The sequence below is a fragment of the Apaloderma vittatum genome, unplaced genomic scaffold (genome assembly GCF_000703405.1).
Source record: "Apaloderma vittatum isolate BGI_N311 unplaced genomic scaffold, ASM70340v1 Scaffold23567, whole genome shotgun sequence".
NCBI classification, from domain to species: domain Eukaryota; kingdom Metazoa; phylum Chordata; class Aves; order Trogoniformes; family Trogonidae; genus Apaloderma; species Apaloderma vittatum.
Window position 1 is genome coordinate 1 of NW_009724870.1, and position 12,342 is coordinate 12,342.

At 42.0% G+C, this 12,342-nt stretch overlaps 1 protein-coding gene across 1 annotated transcript; it reads right to left on the minus strand.

Moving 5' to 3' along the window:
• Positions 1–1,664: 1,664 nt before the first annotated feature.
• Positions 1,665–10,272, minus strand: LOC104276403 (cubilin-like). The gene is made up of 8 exons (XM_009872702.1): positions 10,143–10,272; positions 9,859–9,988; positions 9,409–9,501; positions 8,704–8,742; positions 7,834–7,935; positions 6,795–6,898; positions 2,846–2,972; positions 1,665–1,847 (listed from the first exon to the last, which is right to left on the minus strand). The coding sequence occupies exons 1-8, from the start codon at positions 10,259–10,261 to the stop codon at positions 1,827–1,829; spliced, it is 735 nt and encodes a 244-aa protein (XP_009871004.1). The 5' UTR covers positions 10,262–10,272; the 3' UTR covers positions 1,665–1,826.
• Between the last annotated feature and the right edge of the window lie 2,070 nt (positions 10,273–12,342).

The following is a 12,342-nucleotide window of genomic DNA, read 5'->3' on the forward strand; positions in this document are numbered from 1 at the left end:
ACATCGACACTCCCTCCCAGCTTGGTGTCACAATGTGGCTGATTTATGGCACACAGGATACTCTTTCAATTAATGTAGACAATGAAATTACTATCATAATTATGCAATCCTTGTTTCCCATCAATGATCTTACAAAGGAAGTACTTTGTCAAACCATGGCTCTAACACTGAAAAGGTCTACCTAGAGACATACTCTGGAAAATATTCATTAGCAGCTGAAACAGTCCGAATACAGTTGGACTCCGCATTCTATGTTGCAGCATTGTTTTGTGTATGCGATACTTCTTTATATAAAGCCAGTCTTCACATTCTTAAGTCTACCATAAAACAGGCTCAAACATGTCGAATCTTCATCTTTTAAGCCCTTCCACAGCTTTATCCATTTTACCTGGTGGACAGAGTCCACAGTGGAAGGATCCCATTGTGTTGATACATTGAACCATTGTTGAGCAGCCTCCATTTTCACTCTCACATTCATCAATGTCTTGGCAACTGTAGCCATTTCCTTGCCAACCTAAAAAGAAGCACAGCAAGGACGTTAAAAGATAAAGTGTCTGGCCTTTTAATTTTCTTCTTTGATCAGATTTGTTCATAGAGCAGAAAAATATGACTTCTGAATTTTAGTTCATTAGCACAAGAGAAGACCTGTCCTTCTCAAAACTTATGAAAATTCACACTGGTCTGTAAAATAGTTTAGAAAAAGAACACAGTGGAAATGTGTGTGGAACTACATTTTATTTTAACTGTATTCTGGATATTCCAAAATCAAATACACATTAACCTAAAGAGGAGGCAGTTCTGGTTCAGTGTACACATGCCTAATTTGTAGCACAGCTTTAGCAAAACTGTGATTAAATACTTCAAATTATCCTCCTATACACACTGCCTACCCAGCTCACGAAGCGGAACCATAGGTTTTATGGCTTGAGGGGACAATCAGTTTTTTTATACTGCATTAGGGCATTGAGCATAAAGACATGGAATTACCTCAGACCTCTTAACGTGAAGGTAATAAGGCATGATGGACATGAAGATACCTGTGTACGTGAGTGCACATCAGACCTATTTAGACGCCCAATTCAGGATGGGATAAATCATGCGTTAGACTCCATGTCCTGCATTACCTAGATAAGACATAACCTGCCGGCATTTATTCCCTAGAGCACAGACCAAAGCATTTCATGGAGTCACTCTCAGCCGAACCCCATGTCTGTGCTTATGACATACAGGTGGTACTATCTACTGCCACCCTCTCCCACTGGAGAGGGAGGAAAGACGCGATACCTGTGGGGCAGGGACCACACGAGTAGGAGCCTGGTGTGTTGTGGCACTGCACAAGCGGGTTCTGTGAACACGGACTACTAGGGAGGCTGCATTCATCTATATCGGCACTGCAGGCAGGGCTACCAGGGTGGGACATCCATCCGGCGTCACAGATACAGCGGTACTTGAGCTGCCACAGCAAACACCACATTGCAGAACAGTTAAGGAAAGAGCAGGAGGAATTCCTTTATAAAATGTCTTTGAAGCTATCGGAAGAAAGCTTTCAGAGCATCATATGGTTTGTACATTCTACTTTATAAGTTGCTTCAGTAGTTTTCTCAGTCTATTTCTCCCTCTGAGTTTACCTATTTAGATTATGGAAACAACAACAGGCTCATTCGTTACATTCATAAAAGAAACCTGTAATTTACGCGAAAACTCCCACAGAAAATGAACATCAATTATGAGCTGTATATAAACATAATTAAAAGTCATCAACTTGCTTTGTAACCAGGGTAACCAGATCAGTCTAAGCAATCTGAAAGCAGCTTGGCTGTTTTCTTTTAAGCAAACTGTTCAGTAATCTGCAATGTGCAGAACTGGCATAAAATTGCAAATATATGTTTTCTTTGAGGAAAACAGTTTTCTCTCTAGTAAACTTTACTAATGGCTAGATTTCAGCATTTATCTAGCTTTGGTCCAGTTAAAGCTAACGGAAGCTTAATTGTTGGAGCAGACACTGTTTAGCCAACACTGAACCCTTTTGAAAAGCTTTCTCCACAAAAAAATGGGCAGAAAACAAGTGTTGAGTTGTGAAAACTTACAAATGGAGCAAAGAAATTATTTTATAATACAGCATGAAAAATATGTGGTGTGTCTGGAATGGTGCATGGGCGTACAGGAGTTTTAAGGAGCACAGGCTTGGCAGGGTAGTTTGGGAGGGCTGCTCAGAGTAAAAGAGCCAAAGCTGGCATGTTCCATATGCCCACTTGGAGTGAACACCCTGTACCCAGATTCTATCCCAAAAAGAATGACCTGACTTGCTCCAGAAGACCATTCAAGCATATGCTAGCAACCAACCACTCCAGACACTTGGAGAGCTTGGGTCTGGAGTCAGAGACCAAGTCCAGCTGAGAGTGAGGAGCATCAAAGGTGAGCAGCAGTCACCTGGATGCTATTCAGGCCACTGGCAATAATGTTCCACAGATATGCCTTTTCCCAGGAAAAACAAGACTCATGATGTTTGTCCTTCTTAATCCTTGAAGTGATAAAAGTTTCTAGCATCTCAGATAATAATTAACACTAATAATATTACACTTGGACTTATTCAAAGAACATTCCCAAACTCCCTGTGGATGTAGTAGTAGTAGATCTAATACTTTGGCAAGTAACTCTAACAAGATACAAGGTATTTTCAACTCTTTCTGCTGTCCTTGGGACAACAGAGAGCTTAGGTTATGCTGTACAGCAGCATTTCTTGCTATTTTTCAGCAGCCACCTGTGCCACACAGTTTTGTAGTGCTTAGCATTATCTGTTGCTTATTCATGCTGTCCCGCATAAGACTTATACATTGTTCCTTACCTTGTTGGGTTCATCCCTTTCTGCATCTATGCAGAAGCCATGCCCACAGAGTGTCTCAGATTCTCCCTGGCAGTCATCAAACCTTGAGGCACAGTGAGGCCCATAGGTTTCTGGAGTACAGGAGCAGCTAATGGTGAAAGCAGACAGAAAAACCAAAATGTTCTCTTTATACAACTGTTAAAGATCATGTATTGCCATAGCAAGAGATCTTTTACTTATGTGGTGTTCCTTATGAAATCCATCTATTTAGCTCATCTTCAAGGTCTCTTCCAGCTGAAACTATTCTATGACTCTATGATTTTTCTCAAGTATGTCCAATGACAGGACAAGGGGCAATGGGTGCAAGCTGGAACATAGGAGGTTCCACAAAAACATTAGAAAAAACTTCTTCTCTGTGAGGGTGACAGAGCCCTGGCACAGGCTGCCCAGGGAGGTTGTGGAGTCTCCTTCTTTGGAGATATTCAAAACCCGCTGGAAGCATTCCTGTGTGACCTGCTCTGGGTGATCCTGCTCTGGCAGGGGGGTTGGACTAGATGATCTCTAGAGGTCCCTTCCAACAGCTAACATTCTGTAGCAAGGTGATTCTGTGTGATTCTGACAATCCCATCAATAGTCAGACACAGAGACAAGGCTGATGTTCAGCAGAAACTCAAGAATCATATCCATGCACATCCATGACTGTCTGACCCTGCGGGAAAAACTGTTGCCTTCTGTTACATTCGTAAGTGCAAATCCAGAAAAAAAGAAACGTCTGACATAAGACTTCAGCAGAGCATGAGCCTGGAAACGCCCACCTCAATTGAAGAGCATCTAAACCTTGTGTTTCAGTTTATGACCCTCATATGATGCCAAATGCCTAAACCACTACCTCTAGTGACACGTGGAAATGTGCTTGGTGTGTTCCAGGGAGCAGGGTACCTTCACACCCACACCTCAACACACAGCAGCTGCTGTCTCAGTAGCAGCCCAGCTTTCAGGTGAATGTGGCAGGCAGGAGGAGCATTTGGGGCAGGTAGGCAGGAAGAACAAAGTAGTGGGTTTACAGAAGGCATGTTACAGGGGTGATCCGGCTTGCAAGCTGCCAGCTGCATCGCACTGTTATTTATCGCGCACACCTTAGTCACGAAACTGTACTAACGTGGCAGAACCAAAACTGAGAATTTCTAAGTCATTGGGTAATGTTTCCCTTTTAATTCCACATGGATCAAATCTGAGGCTCTGAAATACGCCTGAAAAGGACCTAAACCCACAGAAAGTCTTCTATCCATTCACTAGCTTTTTATTAAAGTAACACCAAGACACTTATTTGCATGCAAGTTATATGCTGCCATGTCTGCTCCTCACAAAGACATACAGCAGGGACACACTCCTTTTGAAACACTTTTAAGCTGGCTAATGAAAACTACTCTGTAAAAGTATTTATCTGCAGAATTTGAGTCAGATTTTTCCAGTGCAGCTGACCTGGACCTTGGAGCATTTTGTTGCTGCTGTCCCTGCCAGGGTGTCACATGCTCAGTTGGAATAGCAGTTTAATAAGCCAATTGCAGGCAACTAATCTGGGCGAACTTAGGGCTAAAAAACCCTCAATAGCTTAATGCTTAACTGCAGTCTGTAGTACTGTAAGACAGCATGTTCATCACTGCAAGAGAGAGCAGGCAGACCAACACTATCTTGCCAGGGCAGCAACTCAACCTGGGCAAGCACAGAGACAACAGGTCAGGAAACTTGATCACCTTTGTACGTTCAAAGTACGTTCTGAGCTTCATGTTCAGCTCCAAAGGATACAGCAGGCGATCTGACTGGCTCCAAAGGAGGTGGACAACAGCACTGTCTCCTGCCTATCTGACAAAGATTAATGTGCTATCCATCTGAAGTTGCTCAGAGAACAGCTTCAAGAAGCAGGTCACACCACAAGGGGCTTCAGTCAAATCGCTATGCACTGCTGCTCGGCACTGCCCTGGTTCTCACCCATCACTGATGGGACATCGTGATAAGGCCTCTGTTATTTTGGGCCTGACACAAAAGCCTGACAGCCTTTCATCCAACGGATGCAATGTCTCATTAAGTTCCCAACTCAGGAAGGTGCCTCCCATTTACCTGTTCTTCTTCCTTATGCTTTAGTGATTTTCTCAATTACAGCACAAAGCATACAGGCAAAGAATCTGAACAAGGAGTGAAGACTGCATTATGCTCCATTTCACAGTACTTGATCTAGTACTGCCCTGCACCTGTTATCACTGGGGGCTATGGAAAGTTAAATATCACCATTTTCTTTACCCACAGTCCTCACTGGTGCATGTAACTACAGCAGAACAGGACCTGGTTGAGCTGGGTTGCTGGGCCCCAGAAAAACTAGCAGTAATGTTCTCACGGTTGTTGAGAAGAGCTGCGCCACGCTCTACCTAGGGATGAATTTAGCATCTGAGGAGTACTGAAAAGACAAACAGACAGTATGTGAAGGTAGACTGTGAAAACACTACAGTGAAAGGTCTCAATAATCCTCAAATACTCTCAATAACCTTGAGGGCATAACACAAAAGCAGTAATATTAAGTTTTGGATGACTTAGGAAGAGGTCTTAGTTCATTCCAGGAAGCATGGATTCAAGCAAAGACCAAGGAGGGCAAGAATTACATTGGGGAAGAAACTTATAGGAATCATGACTGTACTAACACAACGACAAAACTTGCAGGAAAGGCAAAGGGTTTGTCCTCTCAAACCTTGATTTAGTCACACACTTGTACACCACGCCTCTGAACACAATAAGAAACAACAAGTAAAGGCAGCCTGCTTTGTGTGTCGTTTCTTTGACAAATGTCTGTGTTGGGGACAGCTGCAGGCACGCTAGAAAAATCCTTCACAAAGAAAAGTTGACAGGAAGCATCATGTACCAGTGACACCTCAGCAGGCTCAGTGTTCGTGTTGAAGTGTGAGGAGCACTGTGGGAGAGCTTCACTTGTGCGAGGTTCTTCCAAGAACTGACAAAACACTATAAGCCACTGTTTCACCAAGTAAATATTTGTGGGGGCTAAGATTTTAATGCTGAAGCAGGAGACAAAATGCTTAGCAGAAAGCTGTGGCATGTTCTCCAGCCTGCTTGTTCCCATTGCACAGAGACAGCTTTGTATTATATCTGAAAGTTATTTATTTACCAGTTTATTCGACATTTTGGAAAATAAAACACAGAATGTTCAGGCTGGCTTGGCTTATAATCAAGAGTACATTTGCTAAGGGGCTGGGCACAGCCAGAGAAGGATATGGGTCCAGGGAACTCACATCTCTGAAGGCCTGAACACGGGCAGCCCAGGCTCCCTCCAGCTCAGCCTGTGCAGACAGCATTTCTCCTGCCTTTCTGCCCAGCAGCACTGTGCATTGCTTGCTCTCCTGCAGTCTCAGCAGTACCTGCATTTCTGGACAGGGTGAAGGCACTTCTTGGAGTTCAGCACTGTGCTGGGAACACCAGCGATCAAGGGTGGCCATCCATTCGGGAGCTTTCCAACAACTCAGATCCTTTGCTGGGACAAACCTGTTCATATTCTTCACTTCCATTTTTAAATTTCCATTTTAAATTTAAATTGTTAACTTAAATTTTCCTTTTTCCATTTTGGTTTTTACATTTCCATTAAAGTGTCTGCACCTAAAAGAGAGGGCTGGGTCACTGGAGTTACTCTCCGGTTTGCAGCCTTCTTCCTCAGTGTAGCTGTGTGAAAAACTGGTTCTTGCTGCTCTTCTTGTGTCAAAGAAGGCAACAGCTTTGGAGGCCCTTATGTGTCTGCATTGGGCTATGTGTACAGTGTATTAAGGATTTCATATTCTCTCAGACTGCAAGAGATTATAGTGCACAGATACTAAACTTTTAGTCCTAGAACTTGTGCTGCAGCTACAAAATGGGGTACAAAAATAGCACAGCTTTTTTCAAAGGATTTTTGTGTCTAGTTTTGAAAACTTACCTGTAGCTGCCTGGTGTGTTCACACAAGTGGCTCCATTCTGGCAGCCTAATGCTGTTCCAGCATAAATCTGGCATTCATTAACATCCACTGAACACAGGAGGCCCTAATATGAAATGGAAAACCAGTTTATTTTCCAAATAGCTGAGAAATTAAGCAAACCATGGAGTCAATGTTTAATATAGTTTCCAAAGATATACAAACCATGGGCTGCTATCAACACAGATTTCCTTATAAAACATTAAACACTGTAATAAAACTAAATCTTTCAGCTGTGTTTCTGTGACCCTGGTTATCAGTCGGAGGGGCATAAAATATTTCAGATGTTTGCATAAAGCACATGGACAGCATGATACTGTCATCCTCCCTACTTTCCAACTTGCAAAAGGCTCAGAAAACGCTTTCATACTGTTTCTATCAGGAGATGCTGCTTTATTGACTAAAAGCACAGCAATTTTGACCAAAATCTTGCCTGGACAATTCCAAGTGGAGAGCATTTGAGAAGATATAACTTTTGCATCTCTAGTGCATGTAACAGCACCATTAAAGTCTTTGCCAGTAGTCTTTGACTTTAAAAAAAACTCAGAATGGGATTGATTACTTACATCCTCATTTGTCTGAGCTTGAATCAATGTCCTTCCCTTCCCCCATTCCCTCTCTGTCCTTGCACAAGATCAACAGCAAGGCTCACAGTTCAGTTCACTGGTCAGCAAAAACCAAAGACTAATTCTCTGCTGTGGGAACTGCCAAGCATCACTGAGTTCATGGGCCATTGCCCACATATAACAGCACAGGCTCTGGCTCAATGGTTTGGGCCTCAGTTGTTTTGTGGGTTTTTTTGTTATATATTGATATTGTTGAGAAGCAAACGTGTTGCCCTTCAACCAAATGATGAGTGTGATACTGCTGCCTGGCTGTTCAGTGTATCTCACTCTATCTTGAACGATCTTAAAATGCTATGCTTCATCACAATTACACTAAGCCAGGTGTTCCCTTACAGTTAAAATACATGCTTCATATTCAAGGAGGCTAGAGACTCACCTGCCAATTGCTGGGACAAAGGCAAAGGAAACCATCCAGCAAGTTGACACAGGTCCCTGAGTTCTTACAGGGGTTACTACTGCAGTCTTTCCTCTGGATAGCCTGAAACCCAGGAAAAGAGCAGAAAGTTAGTTTCCTGCTTATTTGATGTTCCATCAGCATTTATCTTCAAGACAATTTTTTTTTAATTAATTCTTTCTTGCTTTTCCCAACTTTTTTTTTTTTTTAGCAAGGTGGATTAGCAAAAGTTTCGAGCTGTTTTGCTTATTCCTCTACAAAATAACAACTAACATGATTGATCTCACACAGGATGGCTGTCTGCAAACAATAGGATGAGAAACCCCTTGTAAGAAGTAAATATTAACAGGGACTGTTTTTTGTTAGCACACTGTGCGTCTAAATGGCAGGTTATCCTGTCTTCTTGATTCCATGGGTGATGCATCTGACAACTGCTTTTACTGGCAGCTGTAGCTGTGGTTTGTCACAAGCTCAGTGAAGAAACAAGTGACAGTTGAAAACTGCCTACTTCCAGTACAATATAAAATCCAGTTTGAATTCTCTAGTCTCTGTCTTGACACATCAGTGAAGTAAGAGTTTACTTCTCCTTGGTTTCCAGTTGTTTTTCTTGAGTCTACAACTGTTTTTCCTTTAAGGAATGCAGGCCCCTACATAGTTTATATTTTGTAAAAAGACATTTCACCTCCTCCAGAAATCTTGGCCTTTTTTTACCTCCTGTTACCAAAAAAACTTTTCCTGAATAATGCATGAGAGGAAAGAAATCTTTTAGCTATTTAATCATTGTAACCTCACTTTAATTACTTGGGGCTAGGATTTTATTTTTTTATCTTAATTTGTTTCCCATTTACTCACCTGCTCTAAGCTTTGAAGTGTGTTGTCAAGAGTCATGATCTGCAAGAGAAATGCAAATTACATTGTGCTTGGTATGAGAGTGACCACAGAGGATGGGCTGGATGCCAGTAGGCTAAAAAAAGAAAAGAGAAGAGCTGGTATGTGAAACCAGGTGACAGTCAGGTTCAAATCAGGCCCCACTCACTGGGATGTTGGTGGTTTAGGCTGTTAGAAAATGACATCTCAAATATGTCCCAATTTGGCCCCAAAAAGCAAGACTCAGTCTTGTCAAGATGTATTCAGGTGTTCAACATTGAGAATGTGAATATTCCAGCGGGACTGTTCAGGCACTCACGTGCATGAGAAGGATGGAGGTCTGAGACAGTACACTGAAAGCCAAGAAAAGGTTCACCGTATCTTGGTGGCATATAACCAGCTGAAATTGAATCAGGGAATATGATGGTTATTTATTAGTATAATTTCCCTAAAGAGCGGTCTCTTGTGCTGTAAAATATTTTCCTATAAGGAACTTGTGGCAACACTGTAACAAAAGACACTTAAACCAAGTCAGACAAAGCTTTCAAAATCTTTTGTCAGAGAAAAATCTTTAGTAGCAGGAAAGAACTGGAGTCAATAAATAATAAAATTAATCAGGTAATGATGTTAATCTGAGGAACAGAAAACTGGGAACACTGGAAGAGGATAACACAAGGGAATGGGGCTCACCTTGGAGTTCAGCAGAGCAACCTGCTGGGACACATTCTGAGAGGCATTATTGACTTTTTTAAGTTCTTGAATATCTGCGTTAATTTCTTTCACCTAAATTTAAACAACGGAGAAAATATGAAACAAGCTTGGCTTTTTCACAACCTTATGAACGTAAACAAGCTTTGCTTTTTCAAAAGCTTAGGAAAGTTTTGTTCTTGCTTAACTTTAAAATAGTAAAGTCCACTTAAATATAGAGAGTTCTGTAACATACATAATTTAATCTTTTAATTATTTTCTGTAATGGCATGATTACTTTACAAGTCTGTAATAGCTTATTTTCATATTAGAGTGCTGACACAGATAACATAAAATAACAATCAGACAAAATACATCAAACATTTTCTCAGATAAATTATTAATGTGCAAAACTGAAAATAAAAACATATGAAGGAAAAGTAACTATATCACCTGACTAAAAACTTCTGAAAGGTCTTCTTCATTAATTTTTATTTTCCCCAGCGGTCCAGTTTTAAATTCAATATTTTTGCTGGAGCCAGCGTGGAACACTAAATTACCCTGCTCTGAGGACAAACGAGGCCTGTTGTATTATGGAAAAAACAAAGAGATCATTTAGTTACACATATCTGCCAAAGTGTCTCTGAAAAAGAGCTGCAGTAAAGCCATTCTGTTTCCACTACTAGCACTTAGAAGCCACCATACGAACAAATTCATTTGCAAGCAAGAGTACTTACTGCTCATCATAAATGGTTCTTTTCTGCCTCTTTTTTTCATAGTGGTTTGATTCACAGCTCAATCCAGTAAGTAATAATAATGCAACTAAAAGCCCAGAAGCAGGAGCAGCCCAAAGCATTGCTCTCCTCCAGCTGTCCTGCAAGTTTGAAGTGCAGCCTTCAGTGCTGAACTGTGCTGTTGTGAGCCCAGGTGCCCTTTGCTCTCACACAGCTCTTTATTCACAAGGTGCCCATTCTGCTGTCTTGTCTTGCAAGGGTGAACTTTATCTCATCATAGAATAGAATCATAGAATGATTTGGGTTGGAAGGGACTGTAAAGATCATCTGGTTCCAACCCCCTGCCATGGGCAGGGACACCTCCTGCTAGACCAGGTTGCTCAAAGCCCCCTCAAGCCTGGCCTTGGACACCTCCAGGGAGGGGGCTTCCACAGCTTCTCTGGGAAACCTGTTCCAGTATCTCACCACCCTCATAAAAAAGAATTTCTTCCTGATACCTAATCTAAATCTACCCTCTCCAGTTGAAACCATTACCCTCTGTCCTATCGCTACACTCTCTGATAAAGAGTCCTTCCCCATCTTTTTTATATACCCCTTTAAGTACTAAAAGGCTGCTATAAGGTCTCCCCAGAACCTTCTCTTTTCCAGGCTGAACAGCCCCAACACCCTCAGCCTGTCCTTACAGGAGAAGTGTCCAGCTCCCTGAACTTCTCAGGTATCTTAACTAAAGATTAACAGCATGCAAATCCTCTGGACCTTAAAAGCACTTTTCTTTTTCTCTTTTGGTTTCAGCTTTGAAAGATCATTAATTGAAATCTGCCTGTATTTTATCATTATATCTTTGACTTTCGTACAGCTGAGCACCCCCATGTCTCAGAGCATCTTGCAATCTGCAGCTGGCTACTGTGGAAACGGCTCACTCTTGCCACATACTGCACCACGTGGGTGAAAGAAAGATTATTTGGCAGCACTAAAGGACACAGATTGTTTCCAGAAAAAAGCCAACCAAACCCCACATATAAAATCTACAGTGGCTGGCAAGGAGTATTTGTATTGAAAGAGAAGCTTCCAGCCAGTGATTTATTGGGCAGATGACACAAACAAGTTAGCAGTACCAAACAGCATCCCATGAATTACAACAGCAAAATATAATTTTAACCCTGGCTCAAGGATGACTCAGTCCCTAGACGCTGAGGAGACAATCATACACCAAGGGGACTGAATTTTGTTTGGCAGCTCTAGGTTTCTTCATTGCACACACTAGGGATCCCAATTCAAGGCCAGCCATAGACAATGCAGAAGACCAAGGAAGAATTCAAAGGAGTCTCAAAAGTAATCAAAAAACGCAAATTAATATGTTCTGAGAGCCAAAATTTGAATCTTGAATCCACTTTCCTCTACCTTCCAGCAGTATCTCAGTCTTCTCAAAGGAAGCATCCTGCCCAGGTGTTTGTCTGTACTTGGATGTCTCAGAGGCCCAGGTTCTTTGTGCTGGAAGCCACGGCAGAGCCCACATCCCACCTCCCCTTTCCTTTTGCCAGTCTCCACATTCCCCTTGCACCAGACCTTGCTCCCAGACTCACCACCTTTCTTTTTGATTTTCCTTTTTAAGTAGACCACTCATTTAGGTTGCTCACATTTCACAACTCTACTAAGATGAGTAAGTTGTAACTGCTCTTGCTCAAAGTAGCTACCATTTGCCGATCCTTTAAGTCCCCGACCTTCCTGGAGGTCACAAAATTCCTGCACTTCCTTTCTGCTCCAGTTTGCACTTGTCACCTACATATGCTCCACAGATCTGTGTGACAGATGGAGCTTGGAAACTGAATGAACTCTACAGCTTTTCACAGACAGAAACTTTAGGAGATCAAAGTACCCTGGGAAGAAATCGGATGTGGCCACAAAAAGTATTAATATCACCTCAAAAAGAGACAGAGATGAACTATGAAAATGAGTGTGAAACCAGCATAGTTAATATTTGTGGTGCTGCCACAAATAACAATTTGACCCTTACTGGGAACAATCATAGTGTCTGAGATTCTATCAGCTGTACCCCACCAACCTCCATTATTTTCTGTCGCAAAGAAACTAGAAAAACTGTGGTTTTCGAAACTTAAACCTCAGGATTCAGAATAGCATGAACCTGCTGACCATCTCTCCTGTGCTCACACAGACTGTGATGCAGGTAGCCCAGCAGTTTCAC

Coding starts and splice junctions, on each gene's coding strand:
- LOC104276403 (XM_009872702.1), bottom strand. CDS start 10,261: ATGCTTTGGGCTGCTCCTGCTTCTGGGCTTTTAGTTGCATTATTATTA. Junction 8,743..9,408: donor TTGCTCTGCTGAACTCCAAG/GTGAGCCCCATT, acceptor TTTCTCTTGCAG/ATCATGACTCTTGACAACAC. Junction 2,973..6,794: donor AACACACCAGGCAGCTACAG/GTAAGTTTTCAA, acceptor TTTCACCATTAG/CTGCTCCTGTACTCCAGAAA.